This window comes from Astatotilapia calliptera, chromosome 6 (genome assembly GCF_900246225.1).
Source record: "Astatotilapia calliptera chromosome 6, fAstCal1.2, whole genome shotgun sequence".
Taxonomy (NCBI): domain Eukaryota; kingdom Metazoa; phylum Chordata; class Actinopteri; order Cichliformes; family Cichlidae; genus Astatotilapia; species Astatotilapia calliptera.
In genome coordinates, this window is record NC_039307.1 from 5,070,390 (window position 1) to 5,095,341 (window position 24,952).

Below are 24,952 nucleotides of genomic sequence, written 5' to 3' on the forward strand. Positions count from 1 at the left end.
AACCTTTAATTGCCTTTAATGTTGTCAGAAGCATTTTATCAAGCAACTCCTTCTTGTGTGACAGGAGCCGATTTGCAGCCATTTAATGCAAGCAATCGCTAACCTGACTTTATCTCTTTCACAACATCTACGTCTGTTTATCAAGGACAGACAAAAGTGATTCGGTTATTCGTATCATTACTGCCACGAGTCTAAAAGTGTTCATTCTGTGCATTCTTGAAAAAGTAAGTGGGGGGAAAAAAACAAGAAGTTGCACTAATTCAGGCAGTGATACAGAAAGTCAGATGACTGCACTGTACGGCAAGTTCATCATATATATCTTTTCCTTATCTGGCTTCACTTACCCTAACGTCAGTCAGACTAAGTGACCACACAAAGGTGGTTATCAGCTCGGCAAATCAACCCAGCATTTTCCAGTCTAGCTATCAGCTTGTTTGCATGAAAGAGATGGTGAACAATCGCAAACATGGATAGGTTTAGTGGCTGATTTTACAAGCAATGAGAAAACTACACATAATACAGACTCAAAGCAACACAGTTGCGTGTTGCAGGAAAAGTGGTGTTCAGTAAGTGCAAAAGTGGGAAAAACAAAGGCTTGTAAAGCTGATAAAAATGCTGACTGTGTGTGTTCCCGCTGCCCCGTGATTAAAGCCCAGGTAGATCTGATGTAATTACACCTGTGTGTTCTATTAGAAGAATGCGCTGTTGGGATGAAGGCTTTCTAATAGTGTATGAGATCATTTCACCCTGAATCTTTCAGATGCAACCGGCGATGTCAAGGTTATTTTTAATGCTCTTAAACTTGAGGGAGGAGGAACACGCCCTCATGTTGGATGTTGGCGACTGTGGCTTAGGAGGGTCATCTTGTCAAAGCATGCTTGGGCAAGATACCGAACCCCTGATGTCCATGATGCATCCATTAGATGATGGGAATACAAAAAAGTGCGTGTGATTGTAGTAAAAGGTTCCATTCACGGTGTTTTGCATCCATTTTTCTTTCTCTAGCTTCTAGATTGGCTAAAGTTTATTAGGCTAGTTGCAGCTAACACCGCATTTTGAGTACAGTTATTAATACAACCTTTAAAAAAATGCAGTAAGACTAGTCAAACCCCAGGTTTCAACCGAGGAACAAAAACCCCACACAAATCTGCTCACTGTTTGTAAACTGATTTCAGATTTCACAGATTTGCAAAAACCTACTGTGACATGTTTACAGCTGTGCCAGAATAATTGGCTATTTTGATATCCGGTTTTTCAGGTTTTTAATTAAGATATGCTTTTTTGTTTGTTTTGTTTTTTGAAGCAGTCACACTTATGCTCCATGTTTTCAGTAAAAAGAAAGAAAAAGAAATCAGTGTTCATAACAGAAACATGTTAGGCATAAGGTCCATGTGTCATGTGGTAATCCGAGTGATCATTTCATTCATGAATGCGCCCTAAATCACAGTGCAGCACATTACCTGTAGATGCATGTGTGCTACCTGTAGCATTGAAAAACTGGTTGTAGCAGTTAGAGGTGGGAATCACCATACATCCCACGATACGATATTATCACAATACTTAACGCACGATACGATGTTATTGCAATTTTTTAAAATATTTTGCGATATTCAGATTCTGTACATAAAGGTAAACTTTATCAATATTCATTTTATCTAATATCAAAGTCTCACACTCAGTCTTTCTCTCATTTCAGTCAGTTTTATTGTTGACAAACTGGACGGTTTGTATTACAGTCTAGTCCAACTTAACTGAATGCAACCATCTGGTACAATTATAGCTATTCTGAACTTTCGCAATTTATGAAAACTTTGCAGCCCATTCAGCAACTGAAGAATTTGAAAGTAAATTAAAACAAAATATAATTTTACATTAAATAAAAAAGTTTTAAGCTTAATTAAAATAAAACATGTCTTAAATTAAAATAAGTAAACTGTCATGTTTATTGCTGCCAAAAAAAAAGTTAAACACATTTGAAACACAGTGAAGGAATGTCAGGATTCTTGCTCAGAAAAAGGAGCTGATCAACATGGTTCCAGTCCACAAAAACTTTTTTTGTAACAAAATATCGATTTCTGCTGTCCCTGTATCGATACATTATTAGCAAACAAAATATCACGATACTACACAGTATCGATTTTTCCCCCCACCCCTAGTAGCAGTTAACAGAATATAAAAATGTCTCCAAAACATCCATTCATCCATCTTAACTGCTTATCCATTTTAGGGTCAGAGTCAGTGTGTGTGAATGTGAAGAGGTCGTCCATCCATCACAGGCTAAACACATAATACTAATCGCCTGAAGTGCCGCCCACTGCTATGATGTCTGCACGATAATGTGGAGGTTCGCTGGTTTGAAACAGTCTTCAGAGTGTAGTCCAATGGCTCTGTGCTCATGTCTGAATACCCTTCACTCCAATATCCAATAAGAGAAGCGCACAAGACTGACAACTGCTCGTCCACAAGTACGATCCCGGCCTTAACTAACTATCTCTCACTGGAACCATTTAGCTCAACCGTGTTTTTTTCATCAGAAGGTCAGGCAAGCATTCAGAGATCCACACACTGAAGCTTGTGTCAAACACAAAGAACTCATTTTCTACATGAATATTATTTATTCCTTTTTCCTCGCTTTACTCGTGTGACAGTAGCTAACCCATGAGAAGGAGCTTGTGTGTTTTGAATTTAGACAGCCATTAAAGTCATGACGTCATGATGAGTTTGAAATACAAATGTGCTTCTGTCAGATGTTCAGCACAGGTGCTGGAACCTTTAGTATCGTGTTGGCATGTTTAGATTTTCTTTTTAGGCTAGGGTTGGATTTAGTGGGTCAGAGGTTGTTGAGGTTGCACAATTTACAGAGCTGTAAAAAGAACTTATGTTTCTGTGCTAAAACTCTAAATATAGATTTTTGAATTGAACTCTTTAGCAGCCTTTGGACAGCCAAGCTTTCTTGAATGCGCCACCAAGAAAGCGTTTTCTCTGATGGTGAACGCTCCATTAGGAGTTGATTGAACTAAAAGCAAAGTGCTGGATTAACTCCAGATTGTAGCTGCTTGAGGAAAACCTCTTTTCAAAATGTCAGTGAGCTGACAAAAGTTCGGTCCCTTAAAGTAGCAGCAGGCCTACAGCTACAGGTACCCACGACCCTTTTTCTTAATCAAACTTTTCCACAACCGCGGCTGCTTTGTGTTTCCAGACTTTTCTGAACTTTCTTGCGCCGTTCACAACTCTTTCCAAGTCGTTATCATCAAACTGCTGCCTGCAAACTCCCTCGTCCCCCTCTTTCCGTGTTTGCATTGCTCTGTCTCTATTTTTAGCTCTCTCTTTCACAGATTAGGGGTCTATTTATAGACCCCCTTATGATGTCCAATAACAGGGCTCTCTGCAGGAGAATGGCAGCATCACAAGGATTCACACACCTCCCACTTGGCACTGAGCTCTCTCACTCTCTCTCTCTCCTGTTTTGCTCAGTCCTCCCATCCCATCCCTATGTTCTCCTCCTCCTCCTCCTCCTTTTTCAGCCGCCCCCTTCCACCCCTCCGTCTATCCATGGTGGAAACTGGCACCGAGCCCACAGTTACAGTGGAAACTTTACGCACAGGAAAGAGCCTCATGTCACCCTGACAGCCTGACAGTGCGTGCACATTTTTAAAAAACGGCATCTTACTTACAAAAAGAGACGGTAAGGATATAAACGTCTACCTACACATGGAGAAAAATAACACAACCTCCATGGCGCTAATACACCACACTCTCCTTTTTAGTGAGAAATAAAGCAGACGGCAACATAGATACGGACAGATAGGATGTTTTTTCTTCTTCTTGACGTTTGCCTCCCTTTTAAAAAAGAGGACATTACATAATTCTCAAAACACTTCCTCTCTAAGCCAAGAGCACTCTGGCGTTTTATCACACGCACACACACATACACATACACACACACTTGACATATCCAAGCAGACAGGCAGCCTGTTCGGGATGTCTGCATCACAGTCGCTATGACAACGGCAGGAGAACAATCCACAAAAACAGCCACTTGATGGGAGGAGCGAGGGGGGGAGAGAGACAGACAGACAAAGAGAGAGAGAGCGCTCATGTGGACTGTAGCTGTACCAGCTCGGGCTGCGTGCCATTTCTTTTACCAGCTTCTCAACTCTGCTTCCCCTTCAGGGCAGAAAGCGCCTCCTCACCAACGGGAGAGCTGCGTTTCATGTGCCACGAGCGCGGTTCCCCTTCTTTGTGCCTTTGTGAGTGTGAGAGTTACACAGAGTCACGCTCAGAGAAATAAATGCAAATACTGGCCCGCTGTGGGGTTGCGTCACAGTCCCCACAGCTGGATCATTCAGATTCTGACCACTCACATCCAAAGCAGCCACTGAGACTCGTTTTGAGATGTGCGTGCTGTCACCAGGCACACTACAGCTGGACTTCCTGTTTTAATAATAATAATAATAATAATGGATTGGATTTATATAGCGCTTTTCTAGGCACCCAAAGCGCTTTACAATACCACTATTCATTCACTCTCACATTCATACACTGGTGGAGGCAAGCTACAGTTGTAGCCACAGCTGCCCTGGGGCAGACTGACAGAAGCGAGTGATTATCTGTGTGACCATGCAGGACTTACCCCATGGGAGTCTTTGCTGTCCCTGTGGGTACATAAAGGGCAACAGTGCAGATGCATTCATACACTGTTGTTCAAAATTGTATAAATGTTCGGTCTTCCACCTTCATCTTCTTTTCAGTAATGCTATCTAACAAAGCCACTTCAGGTGCAATGCAATTACAGCGCCCATTGACTAACCTGGCGCGCGCGTGTGTGTGCACATTAGTGATTTATATTGTTATTTAGGTAGTTTGTGACAAATGAATGACTGAGCGCCATGATCAGCTTTGTCTCCCATCCAGGGAATGAACTCCATATTTACTGAGCTCTGCATATCATCACACGAATGAACCAGTTCTCCACCTGCTGCAGGTTCTGCTTAGAGTGGCCCTCTAGCTTGCAGCAGCTATCAGGAGCAGAAGAACTGCAGCTACCAGCTGCAATCTAAGACCCCGGTGACAGTAGGCCTCGTTCGTGTAGTGAAATCAGCTGCAAACTGGAGGTTCAGCCTAACCAGTACTGGTTCACCCACATGATGCTATTTAGAGTGGACCTCCAGCTTGATGGGGTTTCTTCTCATACAGTGAGGAAATGAGGCCTTAAAGAATGAAACAAGTGCTTTTTTTTCTCGTATTAACTTCAAGAGCAAACTAAGATCTGAAAGAAGAGTTATTTGTCATAATGAGATTTTTTTTATTTTGCACAAAATATAGATTGCATGTCTGCCAAACTGCTAAACACAAGTATGAGAATTTTACAATAGGCCTAGGTTACATACTCTGTGATTCTACATCTGAGATATGAAGAGAGCTTTAGATAGACCACTGATAGCGGTCGTCTATCTATTCCACGGACTCGTCTGAAAACAAAGGGGGATCACGCTTTTCAAACCCTGGCTCCAATACTGTGGAACGGTTTACCCTCCTCACTACGCACCATCGACACGGTGGCCTCTTTTAAAAAACAGCTTAAAACTCATCTGTTTAGACAGGCATTTGGGTAATGTTAATGCGTAATATGTTGTTTTATTTTATATTTATATTGTACTATTGCTTGTTTGATATGCTTTTATACTTCCTTTATGTTGCTATATTGTTTGTTTGACATGTCTTCTTGTGAAGCACTTTGTAACAGCGTTTTTGTCTTAAAAAGTGCTATATAAATAAATTTTACTTACTTACTTACTTACTTACTAGACGTCTTTAGTATGTCTAAAAGTTATGAGGGATAAGGTCCGCTCCCAGAGTGATTCCAGTCTGATTTAAGACATTAAAAGTAAAAGGATCTCGCTCTCTTGCTGTCTGCGCGCTGAAAGGAGTCGGCATTTTAAAATACCACATTGTTTTTATTTCCCCAACCCATTTTCTTCTGCACACAGGTGTAATGAACTGGAAAAGCAATGATGTGGAAAATATACTGTTAATGTTCCAAAAATATTTAGCGTATGTGCAAAACAAAGATTAGGACTTTTCCTTCTCTCCGGGGACTTCCGCTGGCTGACAGTTAGGATCCTCGAGGGGGGCTTTCTTTGTTATGTTTCGAGCTGGAGTCATTAAGTATCCATTAAAAAAAACCCAATGGCTCCTTAACTGTCAACAAGCCGAAAATAAAGCAAGAATCCCAGACTCGCTGTTTTCACAAATCGGGAAAAGTGTCAATTACAAAGCTTTAAAAAGAGCATAATCACTGCTTTCCCCTGCGTTCAGTCGCATTTTAAAACTGCTACAACTTCTCACAGACTTTGAGGGCATTATCACTAAAGAGTTTCAGCTGAGCTTTAAGCCTCTAACTCCACAAAGCTTGCTTGACAAAAATCAAACCACGTCTGACCCAAATCTGCTCAAAATCTTCAGGGAAATGTAGTTTTTTTCTTGGCTATTTTTACTACTCTGCAATCATCCTGTGAGTTCCAGTGCTTTGCTGATACACTGAAGTGAACGGTTTGTGACAGCAGAGAGCCGGGTAAACATCTGCCGATCTCGTCTCCTCAGTAGAGTCCTCAGTCTCTGCCAGAGCAGACTAGAAGGCACAGAGAGGAGGAAAGGGAGGTACAGATAGCAGAGGATGAGAAGATGGTGGGATCCGCAAAGGCTGACAGGCAGAAAGACGGGAGAGGGGGAGCGGGCGATGAGCCTGAAAGGTGAAGGCAGAAAAAAACTGAAAAAAGATGCACTGCCGAGAGTGTCGACAAGAAAGAAGTGAAGTCGGGTCACAGAGCGTGTAACAGACACACTAAGATGCACACAGAGACAGACGAAATGACATACTGTAGATACGCATTCTTGCAAAAGGCAGTAAAACTTTCTGGAGAAACAATACTACCAGCCAAGTGTCATATCCACTACTATCAAACTGCACAACGGTATCTTGGGAATCTCCAGCACTCCGTCCAGCAGGGCCGCCGTTTATAGCAGGAATGCAGCGACGCACCAGTCGTCGCTGCCTGTTTACATTCTCTGCGTGGCGGTCGTGACACCGCGCTGACAGAGTTTCAAGGTCCCAGAAAATAGAACGCAGTGTTTTGCATTAGCATGCACTTAAATTTTCAAGGAACGGTTTAATATTTAAAAAATTTCGGTTTCTGTAGGAATATTTATGACATCTTTTCTGTCATTATATGCCTCCTTGTTAGATTAGCTTAGCTTAGCTATCCTTGCACTCACTGTACAAGAAAGAAATTTAGGCACCAGAGATATTAAAGGTATTAAAGGAAAAAAGTTTTTACCCTTTCTTGGAAAAATAAAGTGAGCGGGTAGGACTGGAAGCTTCCGCTCTTTATGGCTTCACATTTATGATAAAAGTGGTGCAACTTGCCTTAATCTCAGGTCGTCATTCTTTAAATATCATCCCCTGTTTATTAATGAATCTTTGTGCTGCACCTGTAGTTTTCCAGAAAGTCCCTTCAGATTAAAATCTCTGTAACAGAGAGGCGAACAGGGAAGTGCAAAACTCATCCAAACAAAGGGATGATCATAACAATAATCAACTGTGTGACTAATGAAAAAGTAAGGTACCTTTTGGCCCACTTGAACCTATATTTAAAGTATCTGTTTTCTCAATTTAGAGATTCAGATTTTTTTTTTTAATTTAATGTGGAAAATATAAACCAGGCATCCCTCTCACTCACAGCTGTGATCATCATACTTGAGTTTATGTTACCGTTACCGTCTGGCAACGTCGCCATTAAATTACGTGACTTTTCTCCGAGTCTACTGTTGAGGGAACAGCAGAAAGAAGTGGCACCTGTAGACGAGCCGACTGCACGTGTGCTGCACTCTTCTTGTGGTTTGTTTCCCAAACGGAGGTTGAGCATTTCGTGTGAGATTACTTTGTAGCTGTTGATTCTTTGTCAGACAATGTCTAAACTCTCGTTCACCCTCCTCCAGGTCTGCACAAACTCTCACAGTTTTATTCATTCTAAACGCTTTCAGTAATAAACAATATAAACAGTTGAATTCTTCTATTTTCTAATAAATAAATCATTTGAAATTTTGCATAACCTAAAGAAGCGCAGTGAATAGCAGTCAAAAGTCTTGGCTGACAGTTTGTGATTCTGACAACTGTATTTGATGAATACAGTTAATACCACACGGTGAGAGAGAGAGGGCAGAAAGTGAGAGTGCTTTTGAAAAGAGCAGCTGGCATGTTTCCTTGGTTGTGATCGTTGTTGCTTCTATTTTAGGAACCATCCAGGAAGTGATCTAGAGACAGGCTGCTGACGGAGTAATTCAGCTCAACCAAACAACGCTCAACTCATCGCGAACCAAAACAAGCACAAGTGAACGTAGCAGAGAAAAAGAGGGCAGAATAACGAGGAGGGAGCAGCACATCTGGATCTTTCTGTGTATATATCTACTGTTTCATTTACTTCTGGGAAATGCGTTAGGCGCTGTAGCACCAGTGTGCTACGCGGTGCATTTGATCCAGTTTCATCATGACTGTTCAGATGTATTATCTCTTGCTGGATTAAATCTTGACAGACTTGACCTTTTCTCTCCAACACATTTTGTAAAAATCAATTTCTCTAAGATTGCATTTGACAAGTCTTGTAGCACCGTACAGCATGTTTCAGCCACTGGATACTGATGCCTGTTACCCTTCACTATCACAGGGGTGGGTATAGTTCATTCTCAGCGTTGGAGGAAATTAAAGGGATGAGTCAAGTTCAGTTAGAAAACGGCTTAAAGGAGCCACAATTTGCACGATCGCAACAGATTTTTACCCAGATTCGGGATAGCCAAATCCTCTTTAAGTACACAGCTCAAGACCTCCATGCTGTACTGGCTTTCTTTGCTAAAAAAGGCTAAAAACGAACAAGGATCTGCGAGGAAGGCTTGTGTAAATGCCATAACCTTGGGAAACCCTTTCTTAGAGCTTAATTGAAACAAAAAAATAAATATGTCTACTTTTCCGAAGCTCTCAGCGGCATCTGAGGGCAAATATGGACTACATGACTCTGAGAGCTGCTGTGCTGCTCAAACCACAAGACGTTTTTGTCTCTAATAGCAGTTCACGGATCCCCACAAGTCAATTAATTTAACAAATTTCTATAAAAATATACCAAAATACCATTCTTTGAAGTTAATTCCTGTAAATGCTGATCCCTCGAGGGAAAAAGCACAACAGTGAGCTGCTGTGCGTTTTTATAGCATACTAAAGTATTGTTTTCTCTTTACAGTATGTCAGTGTGTGTACGAGTCCACGCATGAGGTTATAAGGTTTCACTAACAAAGGCCACGTGACAGAGACTGCGGTAGAAATTAATCACATCTGGCCTGTGGATATGTCTGATTAGTAAACCAAGCAATTAAGCGCTGGTGAACCTGCAGGCGGTACCAGAAATGTTTGGTGGTTAGACGAATTATTCATATTTTATTCATACACATGTACCAGTTTACTCCAGTTTCTAAAATTTTCGCAGCTAAGCATTAGTAGCAGGAGGCTGCTGGTGCTAACAATGCTAATGTTAGCCTCACACTGCACACTAATGTGACGTGATGTGCAAGAGTGCAAGAGTCAAGCATTTCAGAGTCGTTCAAAATCTGATTTAGTCATTGAATAATGTGATTAACGGCTTAAAATAGCTCTTAAACACACGCACAATATTTTCGTGGCCAATGTTTAACTGTGGCTCTGTCAGATTTTGCTCAACCATCAGTGCTCCTGAGTGTTTTTGAACTTTGAGACTCGCAAATTAGTCTCAAACCATTTAATGTACTAAGAAATGATTCACCAGGAAGATCCATAATCTGGTCATAATCATCTTCACTGTGTTATAATGTTGAATGCAGCTGCAAGAAACTAAATTCATGGCATACAGGTGAAGCCATGCAAGCTGAGATCCTGCTCAGAAGAGATACCCATCCATCCATCTTCTTACACTTATCCTGTCCAGCGTCGCGGGGGAGCTGAAGCCTATCTCAGCTGTCACAGGCCGACACCCTGGACAGGCTGCTAGGCTGACACAGAGAGGCGTTCACAACTATTCACACGTACAGCTGATTATGAATCACCAATTAACCTAACCCACACATCTTTAGGCTGTGAGAGGAAGCTGGAGTACTCATGCAAGCCTGATGAAGAACATGCAAACTCTACACAGCAAGGCCTCAGCTGGGACTTCAACCAAGGACCTTCTTTCGATGAGGAGACAGTGCTAACCACGGCGCTCCCGCTGCCCAAATGAGAAGCAATAATAAGTAAAGTTACAGCGTAGTAAAAGAAAAAAAGCTCATAATAATCTTTTACTTGTACTGAACACAGCAGGAATATTAAAAGGACAGTACTATGGTAAACAAACAGCATGTAGCTTATTTGCCTTAAAATAGGAAACCTTTTTAATTAACTAAACCGTGAGAAATGGAGCTCCACGATGAGAAAACCCGCACAAGAAACAGGCAAACACCAAGTTTAAACCCAGGTCCCTCTGTCTGTGAGGCCACCGTGCTAACCTCTCAGCTACAGCATGAAACTGTAACGTTTTCTAAAGTAAGAAGCTGTGAGGTTAGATTACACTGTGAAATAAACTCAAAGCTGTTGATTAAATCTGCAAAAATCCGTGCCGGGAGAATAGAGGTATCAGAAATAGGGGACAAGATTATTGTTTGCTAGTTTTGGGCAGCTGTAGCGGTGTGATTGAACTTTCTCTCATATAGAGACAGAACCAAAAAAAAAGAAAAGGAAAGAAGAAAAGTGAACAAAATCACAGGACTTCCTGGAAAGTTCTGAAAATATATTTGTGAAACTTGATTCCAGCTATCGGCTCGTCCTTCTCATGTTGGCTGCTGTGGGGCAATATTTGGTGAGTTTACACTATTTGCACAAGTAACGTGTGGAAAAAAAAAAGGTCAGACACGGCTTTAGATGCAGGAAAATCCAGCTGCAGATAATTTGCTGAAATTTAACAGTGAAATTTGTTCCAGTGCCGCGTGAGGCGAAATAAACCAGCCAGCACTGACAACATCTGCCCCTGGGCCCTCGTTTTCAGCCAGATGTGTGTGCTTCTGTGCAGCACTGACGGTCTCCAGACAATCACTGTCATAGGCAGCATGTCGGTCGCGCTGCTGCACATTCTAAAGACTTCCAGGCTGCAATCACCAGGTAAAAATCAGCTATCAGTCAGCGTCGTAGCACGCCGCTAACTGTTCCACCACACAGTTAATATCCTCGCTCACACCATCCCGCTCTTCCCCACTGCGCCTCGCTCCCCCTCTTCCTCCTTATTGCCCTCTGCAGTATTATCAGATAATGTGTGTGTGTGTGTTTTTCCTCCTGCACTGCAGCCACTGTGGCACAATTACCCCAGCTGCTCCACTAATGGCTATTGATGCAGCTGAGGGCCCCCTGCACACAGTTGCACACGCAAACATTCATAAAAAATTCATGACGCTGGCTCGATAGGAAGGTGCGGGGGATCTGGCCGGCACTGGAAAGAACAACAAATGTCATCTAACAAAGGAGGGAAGAGGCACACGATACCAGCTTTAACATTCAGCAACACAGAAAAATGCAGATGATGTTCATATGAACAACGTTAGCACGAAGAGCCGATGGGTTAAGTCCAGCGTGCAGTAAAATCCTGTGTCTACGTGCCTGTGTGTGCTGCAGGAGCACATGTGGTGGGTAATTCCCTCTTAGCACAGGATTTCTTCCTGACACCGGCCTACGTGGAGAAAGCTTTAGAGGGCTAAGCCTGCTACCCGAGACTGAACCGGAGATCACCGGAGGCATGGAGCGCAGTGATGGATGGAGGGAGGGGTGGCAAGGTGGAGGGGAAAAAAGAAAAGGGTGGATTTGAATGACTGAAAGGAAAGAAGGGAGGACAGAGTGTAAGGACGACAAAGAAAGGTCAAAAGAAGGTAGGAGGAGAGAGACGATCAACAAAGGACCAAATTGCGTGGGAATTAGAAGCAGTCACTGTGCGATGGGCACAAATGAGTAACAGGAGGAAAACTGGAGGACAAACAAATGATTTAAAAGTGCCACGATACTGTTTTTCTTTTTTGTTTGTTTTTTGGCGGGGAGAGTGAAAAAGTGATGGAAACTGTCCCTGAGTTTGACAAATCAGTAAGAGGAAGGTCAGAGGGTTGCCGCCCGCCACCAACAGGAAACTGAAAACTGGTTGTCAAAGATTAGGTGATATTTCCTCTGTAGCTACCCTCAAGTGTTTCACTGTAAATGCACAGCAAGTCAGACTAACATGAAATTAACGTGTGTCATTCAAATAAGCTTCAAAAATGCCAAAAAAAATAAGAGCTTTAGCCTTGAACAGAAAAGTGTTTCAAAGTCAGCTGGACATAATTTCACATTATTTCTACATTCTGCTTCCTTATGTTGTTTATTTCATTTACATTTCAGGGCGAGATGTTGAAACTTGTTACTTTGCATGTTTATATTTAAGCACGTAGACTTGAAGCTCTGGCTGCAGTGTTTTTAGACGTCTCTTCTCTGCTGTAAGCTCCTCCCACCTTACAAACGTCACATTGACACAAACTACAAGGAAGTCAACACTAGTTTCACACGAGATTCCATACCCGCTCTCCCAGGTGACAGTCCTCTGTGTCTTCCTTCACAGATGTGCTCTGAAAACACGTGTGATTGGCCAAAGTCTTCTGCTCTGTCTAATCTGACTAGATTATCTAAAGCCTAAAACAGAGCCCACAGGAGGAGCAAGAGTCTAGTTAATGTTCTAGTTTAAGGTCTGTTAACATACCAGCATGCTGTAAGCCAGGCTAGGGCCAAAGGAGGTTAAATTATCAGGATCTCGTGTAAACAGTGGAGTTACGCATGAAGTTTTCTTCTGTCATCTCCCATTAATCATGTCATGACTCCACAGATTTATCGTGTGACCTTTCAGAAGGGTTACGCCGCTCATTGGGAACCAGTGGACTAAACTAACTTTCAAGTCTCCACCATAAGCAACAGAAAAAAAGTGCAGATGTAGCAGGATATTTAAATCTAATAAGAATATAACACATTCTTCTGCACTCTTAATGAAGACAAATTTTGAATACAATAGGTTTTTTTTTTTCTTTTCCACTGCTGCTATAAAGACAGCAGCATTTGCATATGATGAAAATGTCATGTGGCGTTATCTGGTGGCTAACAGCTCCGGCAGAAATGCTGGAATCATAGTACAATACTTGAATTCACAAAGCACGAGGCAGATAAGCGAGTTCGTAACAATTCCAAAGATCAACACCGGCAAGACTCGGTTTAAAAATAACAAGTCATTTTAATACTCTGCCAATTTCCCTGCAAGAGAACAAAACAATTACACCAAGATCTTGTTAGAAGGTTGTCACAGTACGTTTCCCTTCGAAGTTTTAGTAGGAGTGGGGCCTATTTAGGGGAAAATGTTGGAAGAAATACTGACAACCAGGCACACTGAGGAGTTTTTGGTTGAGTTTGTATTGTGGCCACATTTGGTATTAAATTCCCAAATACAGTGGTTCTTTTCTTTCTTAGTAATAAGAAAATATTTTTAAACTGCTGCCCGGGCCTCGCTGCAATTTCTACGGTTATGTGGAGGAGTCGACTCTACCCCTTCTTACTACTGGACTGCAACCTTCAGCAAACACAAATGTGGTCCCATCTGCTGCAGACAAAGTGCGTTGTTACAGTATTTCCCTAAAAACAAACTCTCACAGTATCTCTGCACCCTCTCCTGTGCACACACATGTATGAATCCATATGTGGCAATGTTCCTGTTCTGTGTCCCAGTTTAATAGGCAGAGGGAATTACGTCTTTATGACAGGACTCCCTTACTAAGGCCATTGTTTTAGAAACCCTGTTTAGCTGTAGAATGGTTTCTGTGTGGATGATGCTTAGCTCGCAGAGTGCTGGTGTTTGAGAAAAAAAAGCCACAGCCAAAATGTTTTTCATTTGGTGTGTGTGGTGTGTACAGATCAAACTACCAAGTCAGACGCTACATGTTAAAACAGCAAATTGTTCATTCGGTCTTCACAGAGAGAGTTGTAGCCGTCACCATTCCTTCATTCTGACGTTTCTAAGTAAAGCGCATTTACTCGTAGAGGATCGGAGGGGACCCGGGCATCTCCGATAACCACCTCATCCATATTTTACCAACTCAGTGTTTGTGTGAGTACACCAGGGGTGAAAGCAACAAAGATGGCTTCCCACCATCCTGCTATCAATAATGCAAAATCTAAACTGCCGCTGAGTATTGCTCCTTTAATACTACACTTACTGACGTGAATACAGTGGAGAAAGCGAGCAGCCTTCTGGCACAATCCAAACAAAAGGCAGCGCACAGGCCAGAGAGATAAGACAACAGATACTCGACTCTTTCCAGAGGTTTGCTGTTTACTTAGTGAGACTGCGCCATTTTTACTGTGAGAGGATAATAGTTAATGTTACAGAGAACACTGCGGCGGGGTCAGAACTGAACTTTGGCTAACCTTAGACACCATGAGCTATTGGTCATATAGACTAAGTGTGAATACAGCAACATTTGTCTGTCTGTTAGCAGGATTACACAAACACTCCAACACAAAACCTGTTAAAGTTTCATCACTTTTATTCTAAACTTTCTGAGTTATTTTGTTCCATGATGTCGTATTTATCTCACGGAGCTGGATTATTTTTCATGTTCTGGCCCCATTGACACAACAATTTCTTAACTTTTGGGATGATTACAGTACATCTTACCTAATCTTATGCTTTTGCTGATCTTTATGCTCTGTATATCTTATATAGCAAACAAATCAGAGAAATATCACTTCTTTTATGTAATGGGTTGGTAGCTAAAAACATTGGGAACTAATATTTTAACATTTACCCATCTATCCAGTTGACATTCATGCCAATTAATAATATGTAAGGTGACGACTTCAGCTAAAGAATTACAATATTTCCCTCTGAAAGTTACTAAAATAGGAAAAGACTATTTAATTCAATTCAATTTTATTTATTGTAAGGTAAGGTAAAACCCTACAAAAGTACTGGCTCACCTACACATGACACCTAACATGGAAACCCATGTCATGAAGCTCCCAGCTCACATGTTTTGTGCTGATGTTAATGCCAGAGGAGGTTTGCAGCTCTGCGGTTCCTGAGTCAGCAGAGAGTTGGTGACTTCTGCACACTACACTCCTCAGACCTCGCTCTGTATCTTTACGTGGTCTGCCACTTCATGGATGAGTTGCTGTGGTCCTTAAACGCTCCCACTTTGTAATAATCCCACTTACAGTTGTTATAACCAGGAGGGAAGAAATTTCACAAACTTACTACCGGTGCCTATAATGAACACGTGATCATCAAAATTGCAAATTACCTGCCTGTCTGTGATTAAATAATATGTCAGCTGATGGTTTCTGGTTCATACAGTAAGTGCAGAAAATTATAGGCTATAAAATCAAAGCTTGGCCATTTTAAGTCTTCCACAATTGAAAATTACAGCAGACAGTCGCCAAGCCTTCATTATGACAATAAAAAATATTTAATTCACCTGGATTTGATTCTCAAACATGTTCTGCTGTGTATACAGCATATTAACACACGGTAAAGAGCAAATAAAAAATGTAAAAACAGGGAGATAATCCTGTAGCTCTTCGCTTTTTTCCCTTCAGCAGCTACCTACAAGCAGGTGGGTCGACTGAAGAGGAAACAGCAGTGTGGGTTTTAATGCCTCTTGTCACATGTCACCTCACTTTCTGTCATCCATCCAAAACTGGAACAAAAATGCCCTAAAAAATCAACTACAGTCAAGCTGAGAAATCTGTGCACAGAGTAGAAAACAGTGACTTTACAAAGCAGCTGCAGACTGTGAACACGTGCGAACGCCTTTGATATGGAATCGACGATTAAGGGATGAAGGTTTTCTAAAAGTCATAAATTTGAAATTTAAATGATTTCTTTCAGCAGGTGAAAACAACACAAAGTTGTAAATCCTGTGAAAACTGGTAAGAAAACGTTTGAGGCCTGAAACGCGAACGTGACGACCCTCTGGATCCCTGTACGGGCATCAAAGAGGAAGAACTCTCATCGAGAACGATTTATTACCTCGGATTAGCTTTAAATTTTATTTTGAAATCCTTTTTGTTTCAGCTAGTTAAAACTTTCTAAAGAGCCAAGAGTCCTCTGAATATTCAAGGGTCTCTGCAGATTGTGTGTGTGTTCCTGTAGAACATGTGAACAAGCGTGGGAGGAAGGGAATGTGGTCGCAGCCGCCCCAAATCAAAAACATCCAGAGCTGTGTGCATGTGTGTGTGTGTGTGCAGGGACTCAGGGCCGAGGGTGAGAAGGAGCAAGAAAAAAAAAAAGAGTGACAAAAATGTCTTGATGCTTCTCAATGGTCATGAGAATTTGCATAATTAAGATTAAGGAACTGACCTCCCAGCCCATTGTTCCTTCAGTGGGCTGCTTTCAGTCATTATGCAAATGTGCTGTTTATAAGATTGAAACCTGCAGTCAGCTGAGACTGAAGAAGTCACCTGGATGAGTGACGAAACGTTTCTCCCACAAAACGCTGCGTCCAGATGAACAGAATCAACTTTTTGGAGAGTGACAAAAATGTTAACACGGAGCACATGAGAGCAGAAGAGAGGGAGTTAAAAAGGAACAGTCAGAAAAAAAGCAGAGGGAGTCAGTCAAATTAGCGTGTAATGAGTTGAAAACAGCATGACTGTGATGTCACGGGTGTTCGCCGACGTCACGCTCTGCGTGTGTGCCTGCGCGTACTGGTGAGTGTAAGCTCCTCGCCAGCACGCTGGTTTAAATATAGCAAATGGGCAACGGTCCCAGCTGACTTTAACAATGCTATAGCTACCAGGACCATGTACGCTACATTAGTGCTTTACTAACGCTGAAACCAGAGAAGTGTTGAACAGAGGGAGGGAGAGAGGAAGGGAGGGATGGCCTCAGATTCATGAAAACTCAGCCGCCCACACTCAGGCCTTTGCTGCCAAGAGTCGAGCAGGACAACAGTGTGTGTGTGTGTGTGTGTGTGTGTGTGTGTGTGTGTGTGTGTGAGAGAGAGAGAGAGAGACATTCCTCTGCGAGGTGAATGCCAAGGAGCGAGCAGAGCCGAAGACAGACTGTCCTGAGCTACTGTGTTTTAGTGGAACTAACGAGCCCCTTGCTGTGCACCTCGGCCTCGCAGCTGCAAACTTGTTAGCGACGAGGTAATCAGATCTGACTGGATGTTTTGTCAGAAAAAAGTACGGGTCACGATTCTGCTTTTAAGCAACATCACGGCCCATTGGATCGGAGACACGTGCCTCTGACTGAAAGGTCACGGGCTGGATCCTCGCAACATTCCCCCTCCTCCCCCGTGCTTCCATCACGACGTCAGCAAAAACGCTAAAACACGGCAGCCACTCGTGAACCTGTTCTGTTGGAGGTAACGTCTCGTCGTGTTAAGACATTAGATACACCCGAATCAGATTTGTGTGTCACTCCCTCATTATCAACATGCAATTTTCACTTTTAGACTTTTGAATTCAGTTGTCATAGAAGGGTGGAAAAAAGCAAGATTACACACTAATTTCTCTCCTGACTGTGGTCTCAAAGGCCCGAGCTGCCATCACTAATTCTCTCCCCACCAACAGATGTAATGAACAGCTTCACACCTGCTCCCTGTGGACTGTCAAATGTCATTCTGGGAAGATGAACGCATCAAATGGATAAATATAGGGGATCATACTGACATCATGGACTTTAATATTCAGCAGTGGAAGAATATTGACAAAAAATTCATCAGTTATCCAGTTTCTGAGCTGTCGGTGTTAACGTTTCTGACACTATTTAATCTTAAAGGAGGAGCAGAGCTGCCCAAACCCTAATCAAAAACACCCCCATCTCATTAAAATAAAGCAAAGAAATGGGCGTACACAGTGACAAACTTTTGACCCCTTGCTCAACAACCTAAAGGCAGATCATTTAAAACAATCATAACACAAACACAAGTTTTATTTCATGCTGAACGGGATACGGAAACAAAATCACCAACCAGGTGCAAAGATTTTAAATCTCAGAAGCGTATTTGTTTGGTTTCATGGATAAAAATGTTCATGTTTTTAACTGTATTTCAACAGGAAGTACATCTCGTGTCTGCAGCATATATATTGTCAAAACAACACAGTGATGACTCGCCCTAAACAGCAGAAATCAGTAAGTGGTATTGCTTGTGAGGGTGCTAATTTGGCAGGGAGAAAAACAAATGATTTCTGCTACTAAGATGTGGTCAACTTGAGTATGATGTCATCATCCAACTTCTGAGGCAAAGGAACGCAGCACAATTCGATCGGCTGCCTGGCGTTTCTCTGTTTGGAGTTTGTATAGTTTCTCCTCCCGCAGTCCAAAGACATGCAGGTGTGGTTAGCCGCTGATTCTAAATCACCTGTAGGTGTGAAGGTGAACGGTTCGTGTCTCCCTGTGATGGACTCGTGACCTGTCCGGGTTGCACCGTGTCTCTCACCCTACGACAGCTGGGTTGAGCTCAGCCTGGTCCTGTGACCCTGAATTGGATAAGCGCTTCAGACACATGAAGTACAAAAATCTGCCACGAGTATAACTTTAAGCGCAGGCTTTGGAGTGAGCAGTAAAATGATTTACCTTCAAATGTGGTCGTTTTTTAAAAGTAGAAAATATTACATCTGTATACGGAGACTATTTGCACATTTAAGACCAGGCAGACTGATAAAGATGAGTCCAGTGACACAAAATGCTGGAAAATTTGGCTCCAAAAACCCAAATAAGTAGATTAGAGGTGATGACAATGTCATGAAGTGCCATGAGAGTGTGTGGTAGCAGGGGGCTTACGGTAGGAGGTAGGGCAGTTAGTCAAAAAACCCAAAAAACACTTTTAGAATTGTAGAACGTATTCAAAATTCTTAATTGTGCAGTAAGTGTGAGCTGAACTTTGACCTTTGACCTAACACAATTTGCATATCTGTCCATCTCTCTTGGCATATTTTGTCACCATGTGCAGGATGCAGTCCCAAAGCTTTACAGGTGTGCACCTGACCTTGCAGCAGGTCTCATTTTGTTGTAAAATGGTCTTGTTTGTTGATCGTACAACTACAGCAGCACATTTTATGGAACTGTGCCTCACCTACTTAGTAACCCACAGTAACAATGTTGTTACTAGCCTCTGTATTTCTGTTGTACTTGCATCCCACTTGACACGGTTAGAGCTCAAATTTAGCTTTATGTCCATTTACGCTATGACAGTCCAGATTTTATCTATGATGGCTTGCGGGCTGCAAGCGCTGATCGTACAAGCTCACAGAAGGGGTGAAAACGCCTCCTCAGACACTCAGTAAATTTAGCTTCTGTTTGCTAATAAACATTTATTTTATCATAAATTACTGGGCCATCTTTTTTCCTCAGCATTAGTATAGCCTAGCCTAAAAATCAAACACAAGAAAAAATGCCTATAGCTTGCTTGCTTCTGATTGGCTGCTCCTTGTAAACAAAAGATTTAAACCGAAGGTGGGTGGGGCATATGGTCATCTGATCCCAAAGATGACCATATTAGGGATCTCTGCCTTCAGCGACATCATGCAAAAGCCAAAAGCAGAAAAAAGTGTTCAGAGCAGTATTAAACCTGAGATTCTGGTTTTATTTGAAATCTTGACCATGTTTAAAGCGAGTATCCTGTATTAACAAGGAAATGTGTAACAGGTCCAGTTTAATATTAACTAAGCATGAATATGTTGTACTGATAGCCATGGTAAGTGACAAAATCAAAACTTTATTCATTCTTCTTGGAGGTTGAAAGAGGAGTTAATAAATAACTTCATTGTGTTCAGCTTTACCTCAAGGAGATAAATATGATCGTCTGTCTGCTGTGAAACATTTATATACAGTATACTGTCTTCTCTGCCCATTATAACAGTTGGTGCACAATTAAGAAGTGTTTAATATGTAAATGAGCGTTCAACTATTCCACTGTTAGTGTAACATGATATATGGATGTTGACAGAAAGCAGAAAGGCAGCTTGGCGTTCTGCAAGCTACCCTCTCATTATCCGACAATTAAAAGTTTGGAAGTGTCCGTCTCGTGAAAGTGAATCTCCAGGCGGGCAAACAGTTGGTTATACAGGAACTACCACATCCCAGGCCCCCTGTACCCCGAGCTTTAGTTGGCTGTTGGCTCTTTAAATAATGTCTGAGTGAGACAGAAAAGGTCTCACTCAGACACATGGTGTCGTCTTCTTCTCCAGTCTCACTAATAGTTAGTCTAGAGACACAAACACCCACTTTCCATGATTACAGGCTTTCCCCGACCCTGACGTGGGTGTGTCTGAGAACCATTAGACCAAAGCACAGTGTGCTGAGATGAGCATCACAATACCAAATATAAAAGATTACACTGACACAGTTTGGATTTGGTTCAGAAAGACATTATTTGCATTTGAAGGTATTTAACTGTATTGCTGCTTTTGCACTTTAAACTGGCTGATGTTGGGGTTGGGGTTTTTTTGCACACTGTAGGCATTCCTGACATTCTTCAAAGTGGTGATTACTATACTGGCACTCAAAGCCAACCTGTAGTAGAGCACAAACGTTTCACAGCTGAAGTGTGTGTGAATTTAGTCTTATGATGTCAGCTTTTCATCTTTTTAACTAAATCGTGAAATGATTGTGCTTTTTCAGCCAATACTATGTTCACAGCACACCCTCCCCATACGGTCTGCAACATACACGCTACACATTACGGCCTCTGTTGAAATTGTGCATGCACATCTGCATAATCCCATCATCGGAATACTTGGCTTTCCTCGAATGCCTGCTTGTGAAGTGACTACATACAGCCATCTAGCTGCAGCTCCCTTCTTCTGAGGGGTAAAACGGCGAGGGATGGGAGACTTTCCTTTTAATCTCTGCGACTGCACACTGCCAAGAACTTACAATGTAACATAAAGAGGGTGCTAACACACAGCTCTGTGTGTTTCAGCTATTGAATGCTGTGTTTGCGTACAAGCTGTCGCCATCAGTGAATGGGAAAGGAGCAGAGAGAGAGACGGAGAGGGATGCCACTGTGCCTTTAAGCAGTAATCCTTCCATTCTCGGAGCATTTGTTGCCGGCCATCTAATGGGCGGTTCGGTTTAATGTCCACAAGGGCCGCTGGGAGCTCCTGCACTATTAAAATCCCTGCCGCTCGTCTCATGCTGGAGCTGCTCTGGTTTGCTCTTAAATAAGAAGCGAGGCTGCCTCAGAAATTAAAAGACGCTCCGTATTTTGCATTTCAAAAGGGGGGGAACTGGGCTCATTGCAGCAACAAAAGGGATAACAATGTTGACATTCCCCACATGCATCCTTTGGTCTTTTCTAAAGGAAAGCAGAGCCCACGGGAGACGGGGAGCAGGCAGGGACACCACACAGTTTGCCAGTGTCTGCCTACAACCTCTCTCACACAAACAGCCAAACACCGGGAGTGAAGATCTCTCACAGCCTGGACAGCCACGAGCAACTCACCAGCCCTCCATATGTTACCACTGCCCCCTACCAACAGGAAAACACCCTAGCACTCCTATAAAACCCACTCTGACTGTAATGACAAATGACAAGTGCAATATCTTCACAAGGGCATGCAGCTATTGAGGCATGTTATGCGATCGCTGCATTCACGAGCGAACCTGAAGAGCTAGGAGTTAATGACAGTGTAACAAATGTTCACAAACTACTGTGGCATTCATCTGAAGTCAGCTGGCAGGTTGCTTTAAGTCCGTGGGTGGCTTTGATTGTGTGTGTGTGTGTGTGTGTGTGTGTGTGTGTGTGTGTGTGTGTGTGTGTGTGTGTGTGTGTGTGTGTGTGTGTGTGTGTGTGTGTGTGTGTGTGTGTGACACTGGGGACAGACTGCAGATTTTGAGAGTATGTGACAAAGGTTACAGTGCAGGCTGGAGCATTAACTGCTGCTGCTGCCGAGAGCAAGGAAGCAGTGTTGCAATGCTAATGCTCTCCTGTGTTGCAGAACAATTTCCACCCAAGAACAAGAAAGCAGAAGTTATTTTTTAGATGCAAACACACCGCGAGCCATCCTCCAGAAGTTACTGACTAGTTTCAGAACCTGACAACTGAAAGTGCCCCCTCCCAAAAAACAAAACAAAAAACACTGATCTCGCAGAATAAGATCAAATATCAGTTGCCAGGCTTCTAATTTCCACACAGAGCACAATCCAAGCCCCAAACTGCAGCCTGTTGGCTCCAACGAGGGGCCGGACTTCTTTGTAAACAAAAGAACTTGGAGGAAAGAAAGTGAAGCGAGCGCTGAGAAAGAAAGCAGCGATTAGCGAGCATGTTTTCAACAAGTTTTCTGAGTGATGAACAAGAAGAAGCTGTGCAGCTTGCTTGGGGTTGGGGGGGAGAGAGAGACTGGGAAGCAGAGATGGAGGGGAAATGAGCGAAAGTGTGTCGTGTTTGTGTGTGAGTTGTAGGTGGCCGTCGCAGTCAGCTCGTCCTTACCGCTATGAGCGTGTTATTCCTCTGCTCCGCGGAGGACGCAGAGTCCGGGTCCAGCTGCTTGCTCTGGGGCTGCTTGGTGCTGCTGCCGCTAGCGGACTTTTTGGCCCTTTGCTCCAGAGTCCGCTGGTACAGGTTGACCGTGTCCCTGCGGTCTATCTCCATCTGCTCGGCGTGGGCTTGCTGGTACCTGTTCTCGCAGGTTATGTGGTGTTTCCTGCAGCCCTCTATCCGCTGCCTCAGCCTCTCCACCACCGTGCTGTGCTTAGGTATTCCCACCACGCTCGCGGCGGGCCCCATGCTCGCGGCGGCCGGGTTCATGCTGTTGTTGATGCAGATACTGCCGTTGGGTCCGGCAGCGGGGGAGGCGAAGTCCCCCATCACGGGGCCGAGCGGCGGCTATTTTGGAAGAACTTTTCTCCCAGTTAAGCTCAGCGCCACCGCCGCCACCTCCTCCTCCTTCCACCTCCACCTCCACTCCACCACCTAGAGTCCGCTTTCTCTGCGCGTCCTCCGCCGGCGAAAGGTCCCGAGCAGCGGGCGGAAGATACGGCCGCTGAAGAAGAGGGCAACAACCGGGAGTGGAAGGTTTAAAGGGCTGCGAGGCTCTCGGTCATGCGGCTGAGCGTCTCTTCTTTTCTTTCCAAGTGCTGAACACAAACAACACAAAGCCCCCAAACTGAATTCAACAATAAAGCCGCTGCCACGCTGATAAGAGCAAAAACACACAGCGGTACAGCGACGGTGCGAGTGGGCACCCAGCGCTCATATGCGCACAAACCGTCCCGCAGAGGAGCAGCGGCGGCTACAGCAACAGTCCACTCTCCGGTTCACCGTGCCGTCCTCTGAGAAAAAGTTTTGCTGCCTAAACCGAACGGGCTCCAGAGTTTCCCAGTGAACTTGCATCTCATCTGGTTTTGGTTTGAAAGAAATCCCGGGTAAGATGTTGTTGAGTTGGGGGGAAAGCGCACAAGCGCCTTCGGTAGTCCGATTGTGAAGCAACCAGATAGTAGGACAGACGGCGCAAAACGCGGATACGGGAAGCAGTGGCGGAAGTCTCTAGTCACTGCCTGCCACCATCACAATAATCAGGTCCGCTTCTCCACCATGCCAGCGGAGTGATATCAGGAGTTTAGTAAAAACCAGCTAAAGGCTGTGCGAAGAGCCCGATGGTGGAAACCAGGAAAACACGGAGTGGAATCCACCAGGGGACGTGTGACCTGTCCTGAGCTGTTTTAACGGGTTAATAAAGGGTTAAGAGAAAGGTTAACATATTGGAACTTAAGGGAGAAGCACGCAAAGAGACAGAAACTGCGTTTAGGGGGTAAAAAGAAACGCAAGACTATACAACACTAAAAATGAGCCGCAAATATAGATGAAGAATCAAAATGTTAAATGTCTTTGAAAATCTAAAACTCAGCAGAAACGAGTAGGGAAAAAAGCCCAAACACAAGAGGTAGTTTCAAAATTTCATTAAAGTCAGCCATAGTTTAAACTTGCAGGGGTGGTTGGGCTTTACTGTTTGGAGATTTATAAATAAATTATTATCACTTGATTCTTGCGCATAAGATCGCATCATACCAAATTAAGCAGTTACTCAGTTTTTTGCAACTTCATAAAACAATCCAAGAATTTAAAAATTAGCTCAAACATACAAACTTTAAAACAACAAAATGCAAAAATGAGCGAAAAGTGTGCAAAAAACAAAAAACAAACTATAAATGCACAACACAACAAAGCAAGGCAGCTCGTTGGAAGGCAAAAGTTTAAATGTAGCATCTGTCCTCTATTGCGGCAGATAGTTAAGGCCTTTTAAATATTTACACACTTCATACCAGTTTAAGTTTAGTTTTCACAAATACAGAAATCTCTCCAGAAGATATGGAAGCAAGGCGCAGGTACAGAAATACTCTTCACATACAGACAACAAACAAAAACAGAGACAGCAGCCAAATGTATGGATTACACAAAGGCCCCTCTTTGATTGATGGCTCAGCAGTTGCAGCTTCCTTTAAAAAAAAGAAAGAAGAAGCTCCACTTGTGTTGCCAAACAGATGATGGTGTTTTCTTGATTTGCTTGTTTTGCCTATTTACTCAAGTCGTGGTGTGTTGAGCTCTGCAGGCCCACTGCAGGTTACACCCATTTCACACAGGTAAACGGGTGGAAACGGGTGGAAATGAGTTCCTCCTCAGACTGAAGTCCATGACTATAACTTGTAATTATCCATCGCTGGAGCATTTTTAAAGAGGACTGAACATGTTATTTTATAATGACTATTTTTTTAAATTGAGTTCAGCATACAGATTGTTAGCTGAAAACAGAAGATGGGAGTTTGGAAGGTTTAACGTCAATTTTTAAACACTAAATGCAAATATTTGTATTAATGTCCACTACAGGAAGCCATTATTG

General features: G+C 43.0%; 1 protein-coding gene across 1 annotated transcript in view; it reads right to left on the minus strand.

The window, feature by feature from the left end:
* Positions 1 to 23,897, minus strand: part of maml3 (mastermind-like transcriptional coactivator 3) — a 132,666-nt gene extending 108,769 nt beyond the window's left edge. The window contains exon 1 of the mRNA XM_026169846.1: positions 22,546 to 23,897. Within this exon, the coding sequence (XP_026025631.1) occupies positions 22,546 to 22,923 (378 nt within the window). The 5' untranslated portion in view covers positions 22,924 to 23,897. The remainder of the gene's footprint in view (positions 1 to 22,545) is intronic.
* Between the last annotated feature and the right edge of the window lie 1,055 nt (positions 23,898 to 24,952).